This window comes from Solanum lycopersicum, chromosome 12 (genome assembly GCF_036512215.1).
Source record: "Solanum lycopersicum chromosome 12, SLM_r2.1".
In the NCBI taxonomy this organism is placed as follows: domain Eukaryota; kingdom Viridiplantae; phylum Streptophyta; class Magnoliopsida; order Solanales; family Solanaceae; genus Solanum; species Solanum lycopersicum.
Genome location: NC_090811.1, coordinates 68608858 through 68625854, shown reverse-complemented (window position 1 = coordinate 68625854; position 16997 = coordinate 68608858). Strand labels below are relative to the sequence as shown.

The 16997-nt window shown below is 25.6% G+C and overlaps 3 protein-coding genes across 3 annotated transcripts; all 3 read right to left on the bottom strand.

Annotated features, from left to right (window-relative positions):
- Nucleotides 1-226: 226 nt before the first annotated feature.
- On the bottom strand, nt 227-2565 carry LOC101244852 (MYB-like transcription factor EOBI). The gene is made up of 3 exons (XM_004252886.4): nt 2046-2565; nt 1292-1421; nt 227-1158 (listed from the first exon to the last, which is right to left on the bottom strand). The coding sequence occupies exons 1-3, from the start codon at nt 2245-2247 to the stop codon at nt 585-587; spliced, it is 906 nt and encodes a 301-aa protein (XP_004252934.2). The 5' UTR covers nt 2248-2565; the 3' UTR covers nt 227-584.
- A 6121-nt stretch (nt 2566-8686) lies between these two features.
- LOC123706503 (uncharacterized) lies at nt 8687-9643 on the bottom strand. The gene is given in 3 exon segments (NM_001399107.1): nt 8687-9118; nt 9223-9352; nt 9446-9643. Coding segments are annotated over 3 exon segments (708 nt in total). The 5' UTR covers nt 9597-9643; the 3' UTR covers nt 8687-8691.
- Nucleotides 9644-12043: 2400 nt separating this feature from the next.
- AIM1 (ABA-induced MYB transcription factor) lies at nt 12044-13959 on the bottom strand. Its single transcript, NM_001399106.1, is given in 3 exon segments — nt 12044-12912; nt 13345-13474; nt 13610-13959. Coding segments are annotated over 3 exon segments (744 nt in total). The 5' UTR covers nt 13761-13959; the 3' UTR covers nt 12044-12449.
- Nucleotides 13960-16997: the final 3038 nt, after the last annotated feature.

Here is a 16997-nt window from a genome sequence, read left to right as displayed (position 1 = left end):
TATAGATTCTATAGGTGTTCGTTGAACTCATAATCGTCATAATTATTGGGTCTATAATTAATTTTTTTTATGTACATTTAATGAATTTTTAATACGAATATAGAGTTTAAACAAAGTTCACCCCTATTGATTATATGAAATATATATTTATACAATTAATTTGTAAGGATTAGAATATGATGTGTAATCCTTAATTAAATAAAAATTAAAAATAAAGCATAAAGTATAAACAAAGAAACCATATAAAAACTTCCCATTCAAAGAATAAAATTCTAAAAGAAGCAAATGCTACAAATCTTACAAATCCTTAGCTAAGAGAGATAAATGTTACAAATCCTTCAAAAAGGTTAATGTATATGTATCTCACTTAAATAAAGATTAAGATTAAAAATATTTCAACAACAACAAAAAAAAAACTATTCTTTGATGAATTGTAATGAGTAATGACCCTAATTTTGACAATTTCTACACTTGATTCTGTTTATTCTAATTGTAGTCTGACTAATTAATTAAAATCTAAGACGCACACAAAATTTCTTGACATGATTTTTTTTTGACGCAGAGCTCGAACCCAAGACCTCTAGTTAATTGAGTTGTTGTTGTAAAAACAACATATCATCACTATTCCACATATTGTCACAAACATTATCATCCAAAAATAATTGGTTCATATTTTGGTGATGATTATTATCATCAAAAATACCACCATGTTGAAAATAACCACCTGTGGGACTAATCAAGATTTCCCCATAATCACCTTGATTAAGAGGGTAATTAGTGTAGCAATTATCAGACATGTCTGAAATTTGTGTCCCAATTGAGTTTTCTGATGAAGTTGTTGTTGTACTAGAATAATTCTCTTGAGTGAAATTCATATTTGGAACAATATTATTATTATTAATAATATTATTATTGTTGGTAATAATAATATTGTCATTTGTTTGTTGAAGATTCACTTGATTATTTGAATTTGAATTAGAAGAAGCTTGAATTCTCTCAACTAGCCTTGGTATCCAAAGATAATGCAATGTATCTTTGAATTCTTTGCTATTCACATCACACTTTAGTTGTTTGGCTTGTTTTTGGACTCGAGTTCTCCAGTAATTTTTTATCTCGTTATCGGTTCTTCCTGGCAAATATTGTGCAATTTTCGACCACCTATAATCAATAAGAAAAAAAAGAGTTTAATAATTTTATACTTCGATATTAGTTAATCATCTAAAAAGATAATTATACGTTTTATGTTGATATATCATATTATCTAGTGTATATTATGTATAAATGAACATACCTATTGCCCCAACGAGAATGAAGTTGAAGAATCAACAATTGTTCTTCAAGTGTAATATTTCCACGTCGAACATCTGGTCTAAGATAATTTAGCCATCGTAATCTACAGCTTTTTCCGGTTCTCTTTAAACCTGTTTAATTAATATCCATGACATAATTTAGTAATTATTAAATTCCTCATATATATCACACAGCTTATTGGTAAAATAATTTAACAAAAGAACCAATAACATCACTTTAATGCTCTAACCACTTTTTATTTAAATATAATTAATCATAACCATTTTAATTTTGTCTTAGTGGAATGATTATATGAGTTTTAAAAAAAATTATTTAGTACGGAAAGAAATTATCCACCCACACACTTATAAGTTATAAACATGAATCTTTTATGAGAAAAATCTCTTTATTTTAATAAAGTAGAAATTGTTGAAAAAATCTTCTTAGTTTTATAAAAATAGAAATAAAATTATGTATATATTAACTTATTTATATTTTACTTGTTGAATTTCAGTATGTTATTGTTATTTTAATTTGTATGACTACTAGAAATTTATAGTTTGGACTCAGTGGGAAATAAGTTCAAAAGAAATTATTTTCGAAAGATTTTCATTAGAAATTTTAAATTATACATGGCAGCTCTAACATAAACGTCTAAGGGAAATTCATAAATATCGAGCTGGTAGTTATATATAGATTGATTAAGAAGAAGAAGAAAAGTTTGTAGTGTTTTCTTATACTGAATAAAATGTTACCTGCAGAACGAGCGAGGGAATTCCAGCGACCTTCGCCATGAAGAGCAATATGATTCATAAGAGTGAAATCTTCTTCAACAGTCCATGAACCTCTTTTTAGGTCCAAATTGTTATTATTTTCATCACCTTTTCTATCGTTACTATCAATATTATCTTCTCTTTTCAAATCAAATTCGACATATTGATGATAATGATGATCCATTGAACAATAAAATACGAAATAAGCTAGTCGGACCTTTCAAAAGGTTATTCAAATCGCCTAAAGCCTTGCGGATATAAAGAGAAGATACTTTTAGAGAGAGAAAGATGTATTAAATTAGTGCATGATGAGATAAGAAGCAGTGATAGGGGTTTATATAGAAGAATAAAAGAAAAGGAAAATTTGAAAATAAAAATAAAAATAAGTGAGTAAAACGTGTAGATTTTGATGGAAATTAAGGAAAAATTAATAAGTTGTAAATTTCAATTAATGTTTAATCTCATAAAGATAACAATTAGGAAACATGTCTATTATTTTGCCACTTGTTTAATTAATTGATGAAAGTTTATACTCTGTGTTAATTAGTTAAATTAATTATTTAATTAATTACACTTAATGACTTCAACTCGTTTTGGACACTTTTTGACTTTGTCTATTTTTACTGTATGAATTCACATTTTAATATTAGTTCAATAAATTAAAATCAATTTTTAGATTTTTATTTTCTTTATCCACTAAGCAAGTTGTCATGGATTTGCTGACTTTTTTAAATTCATTTTTTCAAAGTTAGTTTCCTAAATTCTTTTTTTTTTCTCAAAATTGAATAAGATGTCCACTAACATTTGATATTGAAATTTCATGGTACAAATTAGGAATTTTTTACACTATTAGGTAGAGGCGGAGCCACATAGAGTAATATAGTAAGGGATAGTCAATTGAATATTTTCGTTAAAAATAGTTTACATACATAGAAAATTATAATGTGTATAATAAATGGAAAATGACCAAATATACTCATGTATTATCATACATAATTTAAGTATGCCCTTCATTTGAGTTTTAAGTTCAAATATATTCCTCGATATATTTTCGATTCAAATATATTGATATATTATCAAAAATATACTTCTCTTATTATATTTCGATTGAAATATACATTATTTTAAAAGTAATTTATACTTATTTTTTATTGAAAGTATAAAAAATGAATATATTTGGATCAAAATTCAAACTAGAGTATATTTAAACTATTTTGATATATAGTACATGAACATATTTGGCATTTTTCCATATGTTAAAATCTTGGACACTTGTAGTAAAATTTTTGACTTTATTATGACTTTTATTAGGTCATTACCCAAAAGATATTTATAGATACACTTCTAAAGTATAAAATTTATAATATTAAAAATAAAATATATTACCTGCTATAAAAAATAAAAATGACTTGATATATATTTTACTCATATATATACAATATGCAACTCTAACCTAACTAGTTAGGCTTATTTGTGTTCATCAAAATCTTACCTCTAACTAATAAACTTAAGTTCTTCAATTTCATTATAAAAAAATGTGGATTTTAATTGACATTTCTTTGATGAGATTGTTATTATATATTTTTGTTAAAATATTTTTGACAAGTCAATTTTCGATAGAATTTGTTAAAGAAAATTGGAGTTTTTTAATAGTGCCGGCTATACTAGCTTTCCTCCAAAGGAATTTGGGTAATTTTATTTTTTTGTGGTGCCTCATTAAAATATTTATGTGATTTAATGTGAATATGGGCTATGTAGTTATGCTATTGAGGGCTATATATTATAATTTAGTAATTTTAGAATTAACAAGTTATAAGTAGCTGTATATAACTTCATGTCTATCCCTATTGGAAGTACTTTATTTATGATTCAAAATTAATGTGTAAATCCTACTCTATAATTGCTTATAAGTCCACTTTAAACAGATGATTAATCAAGTATATATAGTGAGATTAAGCACTCTTAATCATTTTTAATATCCAAGCTTGAACTATAACCAACAATCGTTGTGATCGAGTAGTAACAATCTACGGACCGTAAGTCCGGACCGTAAGTCAAGTTACGGACTGTAGATCAGGTTCGTATATGGAGACACTAGTAAGAGTTCACTACAGAGATGGACTATGGTCTGTAAAATCGATCTATGAACCGTTAATTTTTTGAATATCGATCAACATCCCTCAGATGTATGTAACTCGACCACTTATAAACTTATCTACATACTCTTTAATATAAATTCTTTTAACAAAAATCTAAATTTTATCGAACTCAAATATAAATACTATTAGATAACAACTAGCTAGGAAACCATTAAGTAAGATAAAGAAAATGTGAAAATGCATATGGGGAGGATCTAAATATTAATTATTAAAGTAATGATTACAAAAAATAATAATCAAGCAAAGATTGTATACATATTAAGCCACCGGCCATCCTTTTGCTTGAACTTATTAATATATATATATATATATATTTTTTATATAGTACTGTAAAATAAATTTTATCTTTGTTCTCTTGCTTTATAATATTAAATAATAATATAACTACCATATACTATAAATAGACAATTCATGCATGGACCACTTTGAGTATACAATTTTTAAAAATGCTTCCATATTCATTGAACTGTTTTAAAGCCACCATATTAAACAATAAACTTCTTTTATTTTATTTGTTTAGCTGTCTTTTTTACAAAAGAAATAAACACAAAATAAGTACACACATTTTTAGAATTTATGGCTAATCAATTTAAAAGTTAAAGAGGATAAAGACACTACATAAACAAATTAATCAACAAAAAAAGTACCTCAATCACGTGTTCATGACTCTTTTTTTTTTTTTTTTTTTAGTTTTTTCATTCGATATTCGAGACTAATATTGAAATTTAACAAAATTTAGATTAAAATTTTCTAATAAAATCGATTTCGTAATCACTAGGACTCAAGTTCGAGACTTTGATTAAGAAGAAGAGTTTATAACTTCTTTTATTTTAGTTTTTTCATTTAATATTATTTTGGATTCAGCTAAATTTAGATTTAAACACCTTATAGCGACGATTATGTATCACTAAGACTTAAATTTAAAACATTTAATTAAGAATTAAAAATATTTACAACTCCACCATAATACTTACGAATGTAACTTGTACTTCTAGAGATTATTAAAGTGATGTTACACTTGTCTCTTCTTTTCTTTTCTAGTTTATATTGTCATTGTAAATCATTTTATGATTTTTTTTATTGCTAGAGATGTCTCATGTGATAATATGTGGGGGATTATTGTTAGCTAGGGATTATTTAAATAGCTATGGTTTAATTTAAAGTGTGATTATGAAATATAGCTATAAATTGTATATTTACAAAATATAGCTATATACAGTTATTATAAATCGTATATTTACAAAATGTAGTTATACACAGTTATTATATAAATAAAAAAGTTAACGATATCCTATGATATTTATCATATTAATGAAAAAATTGCGCGCAAAATACACTAGACAAGTTGTTATTATTTAAAAATTAAGACAAAGAAACAAGCTTTGCTTTTAGTAGACATACATCTTCCCATATGTAGACATAGTTTCTATTTCTTATAGCCCTTCTTTTTGTTGAGCTAAAGAGGCCTAATTAAAAATATTTTAATACAATATGATATTATTTATTTTGAATAATATATATTTATATATATTTTAAAAGACGATTTATATTTTTGAAAATATCATTATATTTTATATATTAGTCTTTTCCTTTCAACTATTGTTCAACAAAAATAGTGATTATCTAATAGTGTTTCATATTCTTAACAATCATCTTTGAACTGAGTTACATATGTTCGATTGTCGTAATATTTGAGTAGTTATCCCCATTACATCAATCGATCGAGTATTTATGGCCACCAAAATAATTCGTATAGTATTATTCGCTTTAATTTAGATCAATTTTGCTCGCACATTTTCTTCAGAAAACTTCACACATTAATTAAGAATATCTTTACATATTTTATATATTACATATATTTTTTTAATTAACAATATAAGAATTTATTCGCACCCGACAAATAAAAAAACTTAAAAAGGGGTTATAGGCACACAAAAAGGGTCTCTTTTAAGTACTCAAACGCACGCTTCCCATTTAAAGTATAGTTTTAATATTAAAATATTTACTAATGTTTCCTCTAATGTTTACCAATTATATAGTACACGTAACTATGTTAATTTTTAAATCTAAATTACACCACATACGTTTATAATAAAATGAAAATATATTTGGAGATAGGAATATCTTTTAATATACCTTTTAATAAATTCCACATTTAGTAGATTTAATTACTTATTAAGACGTGTTGTTTTGGCACTATATAGCTTTAGGCCCCTACAATATAATTAATTTAATTATAGACTTAGTTGATTGATTTTTTTAATTTGATTGTTCAATGTATCATCCAATTATTCAAATTAGATTTCACACTTGTGAAGAAAAGAAGTTTTATAATATATAGTAACATTGCCCTACAAAAAGTTTAAAATGTATTATAGATTTAGCATATAATTCACGAGGATCTAGATAAAAATATTAAGCAAAATAAAATAAATTCATGTTCATTAAAAAAATATAAAGAGTGTGATCACTATGATTTTTAGCGATTTGATTATTATGAATAAATCTGAAAATGGAGTAATAATGACGATTTTTTAAAGATAATTAGGAATATTAATGGGGAAGAGAAAGAGTAAGCGAGTTAAGTCAATAACATATTTATAATATAAAACTATTTTAATACGTTTAAATTTAGTTCAATCACTACATAAATTGTGATTGATCGATTAATGAAACATCAAATCAATTGGTGAAGCAAAATATGACCAAGATTATATTATTATTTTTAAATAAATAATAGGATGAATGTATAGTTGGTCTATATATTATTTTTTTAATTTTTCTAATTTTCCCCTCTAAACATAATAATAAGTCTGTGAGTTAAGAGAAATCTCATCTCTAATTTGTAGTTGACCGTGTGTACAATACAAGTCAAACTTATTAAGAAGCTTCTAAAGTTAGTTTTTATTAATTAATTACTCAAAATAATAAGATTAAGTTAAGCTTACTTTGAGACTAAATAATCATTATTAAATCCCAAAAAAAAACTTTTTAAGGTACATGAACTTAATTTGCTTTGCAACCCCATGTACACACAATATATTAGATACTCTTTAATTTTGTCCCAATTTATCTAACATTTTTTTTTTAGCTTTTTGAGACTCAAAATAATGTAAATTTCTATTAAGATTTTTTTGATATCATATATAGCTTATCAAAATTTAACTTGATTATGCTTAACATATTTGTTAGATTAGTTTTTAAAAAACGAAAAATATTACGTAAATTAAATCAAATCGATAATTTATCTTGAAAAAAAAATTCAAAAGGCATAAAGAAAAGAAATTAGTTCAAACATCTTAGTAAGAGTTTACTATTTTAATCTATCTAGATAAATATATATATTATACTATTGTTGAGTCAAAAACAATAGTCAAAGTCAACAAAGAATAAAATAGTCTTGTAGCTCAAGGAAATCAAATTGTACATTATCAAATTATAAACTATTGTTAAGAGTCAAATAAAATGGTCAACACCAAAGATGAATTAGAATTTAGACTATGATAATAAATTTAGGATTTAATCAGTTGCGTAACAATATAATGAAAGACAATTATTTAATTGTACTTCATCGGAATTTATACGGTGTATATAGAAAATTATATTAAATAAAAATACATAGGTAATAATACTTCATATATGCACATGCATGTACTAAATCTTAATACTTTTTACACTATATGTGTATATATATTAATTTATCGAAATAATTTTTTCTATCTTTTAAGATAAAGATAAGGATATAGTCAACGTACATATAATTACATATTATTTTTTTAAGACTCTATTAATGAAATTACATTGAGTATATATATTTATTGTTATGTTGTATAAACCTTAAACTCGCCTTTTTGTTGTTAGGAGAAAGAAATCGATGGTCAACAACTAGTGTTATGGTGCAGCGGAAAGCCTCCTCTCCTTACAGTCAAGTGGCTGAACGCCCCTCGAATCTTCCTTGAGTTGACGTTACTGGAAAATTAAGTTACATTATTTGAATTAAACTAAAAGATAAGATCATGGCAAAGTGTTGGAAGTGTTTAAATTGCACTGAAACCTAATTATAACTATGAAAATATATGTAAACAAAGATCATTACATTTGGAACTATTTTTTCCAAAAAGTTCCAATTGTTTTCAATCATATAAGGCTCTTTTTTCAACGACATGAGTTGTGGCACGATGATTAAAATTCTCACGCCCTTAATTAAAGGTTTGAGGTTAAGCTTTGAGAATGAAAAGAAAATCATTTTATGATCACCGCTCTGCTAACGCTTAAATAAATGGAAAAAAAAAAGAGAGAGAGGCTATTTTGAACTTGTAAGTGTACTTTAATAACTTGTAATTAAATGACAAATAATAAGATAAAAATGTTCTATGATTTCTTACAATTGTTGATTATACTCTAAAAAAAAAAAAGAAATACAAAAACTCAAACATAGTTGTTGATTTAATTTAATTACTACTTTCTAATTAGGACCAAATGTCTTCAATGTTGCACAAATTGTTAAAAACATCTTCATTATCCATCCATAATTCTATATTATTTTGTTGATCCATTGCTTGATAATCTTCATACCATAATTGATCACTTTGATTAACTTGATTATAATCTTGATTAGAGTTTTCTGATGAAGTTGCCACGCTGGAATTTTCTAGTGTAACGCTAGTGCTCGTAACGGATCGTTGAGCTTCGTTAATACAATTATTATTCGAAATTTTGGATGCTTCAATCCTCTCAACTAGTCTTGGAATCCAAAGATAACGTAATGTATCTTTGAATTGTTTGCTATTCACATCGCACTTTAGTTGTTTCGCATGTTTTTGAACTCGAGTTCTCCAGTAATTTTTAATCTCATTATCCGTTCTTCCTGGCAAATGTTCCGCAATTTTTGACCACCTACGCTCACAAAATTATATAGTTGTAAGATATTTGAAACTTATATATGCTATTGTAAAAAATTCTAAACATAAAAAAATATTTTTTAAAAATAAAATTAATACCTATTGCCCCAACGAAAATGAAGTTGAAGAATTAAAAGTTGTTCTTCAAGTGTAATATTTCCATGTCGAATATTTGGTCTAAGATAATTAAGCCATCTTAGTCGACAGCTTTTTCCTGTCCTCTTTAAACCTGTTTAAGTAATCAAAACGTTAATTTATGGATAGACTAAAACAGAAAAATACATATTCATAGTGGAAATACGTCAATGAATTATTTACTTACCAGCACAACGTGAGAGGGAGTTCCAGCGACCTTCACCATGGTGAGAAATATAATTCATAAGAATAAAATCTTCTTCGACAGTCCATGGACCTCTTCTAAGCTCCATGATTTCTTCATCAATATAATTTTCTTGATTAATTAATTTATCCATCAAAATTGATTGATAAAATAAAAATATATATTAAAAAAATTATTGGATTTTTGCTAATGTTATATATAGAGAGAGAAAGACAAAATAATTGTTGTGAATAGATGTATTTTGGAGATAGAGGGAGTTGTGGAGCTTTATATATAGTGTGAGGGAATGATTAAAAAATAATTCTATTTTTTAATTCCCATTTTTTTATTAATATAAAGTTTAATTTAAGCATAGTATATGATGATACGACTCGTTTTGCACCTTTTGGTTTTGACTATATAATAAAATTAATTTCCCTTCATTCTACATAGTGGACTCATTCAACTATGTAGCCAAATAGTCATGAATTTTGACTTTCTGATTTCATGTAGTCATGTTATAATCCATATATCAAGATTTATCATTTAGTGATATCGGTGAAAATTATCGCATAATTAAAATCGATAAGTACTAAGTCAGATTCATCTTAATTTAACATCATCGAAGATGGATGGTATGTCTTTTTTTTTTTTAGAGTTTTGGGCAATTTTGATTATCTCATGAGTTAATTTTAGATTTGAATATGATCAAGTGTGTTATTTAGTTAATAATATTAAATTATAAGGACGGCTTAATTGACAACAAATATAAAAAAAATATACACTATATTACGATCCTAAGTTATTGTCCAATCATTTTTTTAAATTTTTTTTGCAAAAAATATACATTAGTTATACTTTATCAGTATACTTAACTTGAATTTTATTGTAACTTTTTAAAATAATAGACGTATAACGTAATTAATAATTGATAAAATAAAAATTCTAGGTCCACCTTCAATTAAAAAGATAGAATTGATTTTTCCCAATCAATCAAATCAAAATTTTCCATTAATATATGATTTGTCAAATCCCTAACAATAATATTTTCTTATCCTATGATTTGTCATATCCAATGTAATTATTTTTTTCTTTTTGGGAAGAAAGCATTAAGTTTCACTTTTCTATTTTTGGTTTCTGTCTTGATATATATCAATGTAGCACCTTTGAATTTTCGATTTATCATTCGATGATGTAAAAAATTATTTGTAGTCGTAATTGTTAATGTAATATATACTTATTAAGTAAATATGTACGTCTTATGATATTTTCTTTATTTATTTTTTTCATAGCCAAAAGTCTTTGTCAAGTTAATTGACTGTATTACCTCTGATTCTTTCTTGATTTTGTCGTCTCTATCTAAATAAATTTTTTTTAACGCACCAAAGAAATAAGGCGATAATTTTTTTTTGAACTTTTTGTACGAGTCTTTTTTTAATACTATCGTATGAATATACATATATATCGAAGGAAGAGAGAATTATCTTTTGTTTTTTTGTTTGCCAATGGCACCAACAAGATTAATTATTAGTTAATTACTATTAATTAGTGCTAATATAATGACATTTTTCTATTTTAATCTAATGCTTCTCCTCCTACACATGTCACTTTACGGCTGCTAATAATTAATTTACATATATGAATCTTCTATATATTTTTATTTTTCATTTATTTATAACTATATAAATTTAGTTTTACGAATATATGTTAACCTATCTTTTTCTTTTTTTTAAAAAAAAAAAATTGAATTCGATATTTATGATGATATAACCATGATAAAGGACGAATTGAAGAGGACATATCACACGAAAAAACGGATAAATACATGTATTTTTTGATCCGACATCAACAACATAGCCCAAGAAGAAAAAATATTTAAGATTTGTTATGTAAAACAGATAATATATTATATGATACATTTAAATCATGACGAGCAACAACATCATATCGTCTATAAATTCTCTAAGCATTATTACATCTTTACTCAACTTGTACTTAACAATTTATATAAATTTAATTAGCAACGTAAGCCACTATGTAAATTAACACTTCTTAATGTCCTCATTTTTTTTTTCTCTAAATTTTTTAATTTGTATTGATTTAATATTTCAACTTTCAAAACCCTATAAACCTAAGTACTACTCTATAGAGTCAAAGACATCTCATATTTTTAGTTGACCATGTTTATGAGTTAACTAGTCAAATAAGCAAGCTTTAAGTAATAATTCTTATTAGTTAATTAATTAATTAATTAAGAGATTAATCTAGCAAGTAGGTTTCTTTAAACTAATTAACAAATATTGTTAATTGAACCTTTATAAGTTTAAGGTACATGAACTTTGTTAATTTGCTTCTCACACGTAAGCTATTTGCTCATAGTTCAAAAAAAGCAAAAATAGTTCGAACAGTATATGTCAAAACCAATACATTTATATATATTTCGTAAACTCTTTGATCAAAGTATTTAGGATATTATCCGTTTTTATGATCTTCAAGTTGAAAGTCAACAAATTAACTATGTTATCGATTTTTAATATCGAAAAAAAAAATAATCCATGTGTTGGAACTTTGAGTAATCAACTTTGAAGGACGATTAAAATCTTGAAGAAAACAAGTTAACAATATAATTATTATCATCTACTGGTAATTGAAATGTTACAAATAATGACACACAATTAAAAAAAAAAAGAAGATAAAATTGTTCTATGCTTTGTTTAATGCTTATTAATTATAACTCTAAAAAATTGCCAAAACTCAAACTTTTTTTTTTTCTAGTCCGACTAAATTCAGATTCACGACGAGAAATCTCACATTGAGTAAAACGCTCCCTAATAAAGGTGATTCTGTATCCAAGGGGACTCGAACCTGATACCCCTAATAAAGGCGATTTTGTACCCTAATAAAGGCGATTCTATACCCAAGGGAACTCGAACCTGATACCCCGAATAAAGACGATTCTGTACCCAAGGGGACTCGAACCTGATACCTGTTGTTGATTTAATTTAATTTAATGCTCTAATAAGGACCAAATGTCTTCATTGTTGCACAAATTGTTGAAAACATCTTCATTATCCATCCATAATTCTATATTTTTTTGTTGTTCCATTGCTTGATAATCTTCATACCATAATTGATCACTTTGATTAACTTGATTATAATCTTGATTAGAGTTTTCTGATGAAGTTGCCACGCTGGAATTTTCTAGTGTAACGCTAGTGCTAAAATTATTATTAATATCTGTTCTCATAATGGATTGTTGAGCTTCGTTAATACAATTATTATTCGAAATTTTGGATGCTTCAATCCTCTCAACTAGTCTTGGAATCCAAAGATAACGTAATGTATCTTGGAATTGTTTGCTATTCACATCGCATTTTAGTTGTTTCGCATGTTTTTGAACCCGAGTTCTCCAATAATTTTTGATCTCGTTATCAGTTCTCCCTGGCAAATGTTGCGCGATTTTTGACCACCTATACACCAACAACAACAAAAAGAAAACATAATAAACTCACATTGGTTGTGTTGTGCGGAATTTGAGATAATACGAGAAAATATAAACGCGAAAAACAAGACAACAGTTTACGTGGTTCACCAATAAATTGGCTACGTCCACGGGAAGAGAGGGAGCAGTTTTATTATGGAGAGGCAAAAAACAGAATTACAGAATTAAGGACCCGTCCTTTCTGTTTGTAGCGGGTCCGATTCAAGGCATTCAACAGGTTGAATAGGAAAGTGCTATATGATCAATAGACATTACATTAATTATTAAGTTGTCTAGTAATGATATAACTATAGTAATCTTTCATAAAAAGGTGATATTCCTTGTGTTTAATCTATAAGAAATAATTTGAATAGTGTAAAAATTCTTTTACGTCATCTATTTAACAAATTAAAGAACATACCTATTGCCCCAACGAGAATGAAGTTGAAGAATCAAGAGTTGTTCTTCAAGCGTAATATTTCCATGTCGAACATCTGGTCGAAGATAATTAAGCCATCTTAGCCTGCAACTTTTTCCTGTCCTCTTCAAACCTGTTTAATTAATACGTTAATTTTTAAGAAAGACTAAAACAAAAAATATGATAATTGAGATGAAAGAAAATACTACATAGTAAGTGACATGCATGTTGCAATTAGTAAAAATATATTAAATAATTATTTACTTACCAGCACAACGTGAGAGTGAATTCCAACGACCTTCACCGTGATGAGAAATATAATTCATAAGAACTAAATCTTCTTCAACAGTCCATGGACCTCTTCTAAGCTCCATAATTTCTTTATCAATATTATTTTCTTGATTGATTAATTTATCCATCAAACTTAAATTTTTTTTGTTGTGTAAATATGGATTTTGTGAGTGTTATAGAGAGAGAAAGAGATGCTTAGAGTGAGAAAGAAGTGTAGTGAAGATATATTTATTGAAGTGGTAGTGCTTTATATAGTGCGAGGAAAATAAAGAAAACAATTATTATTAATTCCCCCTTTTTTTTTTTACTATAAAGTTTAATTGAAGCATTATTATATTATTTATATTTTATTATATATAATTAATAATGAAACTCGTTTTGCACCTTTTGAGTTTGACTAAATCACTAAATAATTTATAATATAATAAATTAGTTCCGCGGAAATCAATATTTAGATTTTTTTGATTGATTTCCACTACCCACCGTATAGCAAAGTTGTAATATAACTATTTGACTTTTTAGTATTTTAGAATTAAATACTGGTTTAAGAAATTTACGAATTTTTTCTAAAAATAAAATGTATATAAATCACAAATGAGCATAAATATTAATTTAAGAAATTCGTGAATTTTTTTGAATGAAAGCAAATTTTATAAGAATTGCGACGGAGTATGAAATTCTAGTTTAAGAAATTTACGAATTTTGCTGATAGAAAGTGAATTTTTATAAAAATCATGATAATTATACTGATGGAAGAAATTATCATAATTTTCACAACCTAAATATTTTATTGGGCATGTATAGTATTTTTTTCTTTATAAATCGTTGTCGTTATATTTTATGGCGAAAAAATTTATTTACGTTTTTAATAGACATTATAATTTGTTTGTATGCTATAGATAAGATTTAGAAGAAGGATAATCTAATGGATTAATTATCATGCCTTATGAATATATTTGACACGATAGCTATTTAATTTCCACATATATAGTGTAGTTTGATTGATTAATTGTGTCATTTTGCACTAACCAAAGAATCTAATAAGTCTATAACATAGGTTATTGACTTAGATTAGTTAAATAAAATTATTATATTTTGATTTGATTGCTCTTTTTTGTTATTCCAATGTTTGATGTACATTTTGGGATCTTTTAATTTGTTCAATATCCTCCTTTTTAATGTGTGGAAATGCATATGCATCCAAAATGTATTGGGGTTATGAAAAGAATCCTTTTGTTTACGGTCTTATCTATTCTGATAAGAAAGCGCTCTTAGTTCAGTTCGGTAGAACGTGGGTCTCCAAAATTCGATGGCTACACATAGTGTATTTTTGTGATATGATTCTTTTTTCAAATTATCTTCGTCTTTTTAATGCTCTTTTCTCTATCAGAATCCACCACACTGATAATTATGAGGTACATTTAATTTCCTTTTCTTTTATAACTTTTTTTTTTTAAAAAAAAGAGAAGGTTCAAGTCGAAAAGTCAATAGTTACAATATAATTATATATTTTTACACTATATTAATATCGCGATTATTAATAAAGCTAAAAGAAATAGAAAAAGATTTCATTCGAATCTCTTTGATTAGAAAAAAAAGTAACATGGTGAAGCAAACTATTACAAAGTTAAAATTAAATAGGAAAAATGTGTTTAAGATTCATCAACACTTTTTTTAATTTATATTTTTAGTCAACGGCTATTAAAAATGACATGTCCTTTAGGATAAATGGATAATATTAATAATTCTTTTTTTTCCTCTTTCAGTCAAATTATTAATTGTAATTTATATTACCCATTAATGATTTGTCAATTTCTTAATAGTAATAATATCCTCTTAAATCTTATGAAATAGACAAATCCAATGAAATTTCCCCTTTAAGGAAGAAAGCACGATATTTCACTTTTCTATTTTAGTTTCATCCAATAATATATTGAATTTTCGATTTATTACTTATCAATATAAATGTCATATATAAATTACGTGTTATACATCAAGTTCAAATAAGTTAACTAAGTAGAGTTTGTTATATAAATTCTTGACTTACGAGTCTCTTTAAATAATCATATCTTGAAATATTTTATTTCAAGATATAAATATACATCAATATTTTCGTATTTTACGAAAAAGGTCGAATAGTTTCTTTTACGAAAATTCTATCATATAGTAATTATTTTTATTTATTACTCAAGAATAGTAAAATTTAGTGGAAGAAAAGTTTGTCAAGTATAAACAAGACAAGGCTGCCTTAATAAATGAACACAAAATAGTACTATTTTTCAACAATATATTAAATTAAATTAATTAAAATAAATAATGTTCAAACAGGAACATTCCATTTTATTTATTTTATTTTTATATTTGTTACCAAAAGCACCAACAAGATTAATTATACTATTCATTAGTGCAAATATAATGACATTTTTTCTAATTTTAATCTAATAATGCTTCTCCTCCTACATACATATCACTTTACGGCTACAAATAATTAATTTATCAACTATATATTCTTAGTCAAAATATTTATCAATTTCAGTCGGTAAATTAATCAAAGATGAATATAATTTATTTATTATTATGAATAATTAGTTACAAAAAGACTTTTTCATTTTATGTTACGTCAATTTGAGGTTCTCTTGATTAATTATACTTCTTTTGAGGTATTTATAAATTTATTTTATTTGAATTTTAACATCACTTATTAAATTTTCTTGAACCTTATTATTCTATAATCAACTTGTACCACCACTATACATTTAAAAATTCATGATATAATTATTCAATTGAAAAAAAACAACCTTAGCCCACTTTAACATTTCTTAATTTTCAATGTCCTCATTTTATTTATTTATATATATTTTTTTCTTTGTAGTGATCTTAGGTTAAATTTCAACCCTATAAAACCTAATTTTAAGTCTATAGAGTCAAACACAACACATCTATTTTGAAGTTGACCATGGCCCATGGGCATAGTTAACAAGTCAACAAAACAATCTTCTAACAATAGTTATTATTAGTTAATTAATAAATTAATTAATTAAGAGATTAAACTAAGCCAACTAGGTTTAATTAAACTAAACAAACATTGTTAATTATTAATCTAATTGAACCTTTTTTAAAGTACATGAACTTTGATTAGCTACCCTTTATTTACGCGTATTAGCTAATAATAAGAGTTTGATAACAATAATACATATATATTCAGTGTGATTTCACGAATAGGGTATAAGGAGTGTGGTGTACACGCAATCTTATACTTACGTTTTGAAGATAGAGAGGTAATTTTCGATATAGACCCTCGACTCAATAGTAAAACATATTAAAATCAGTAAAACAAAAAGAAACACGGTAATAAAAAAAGTCGG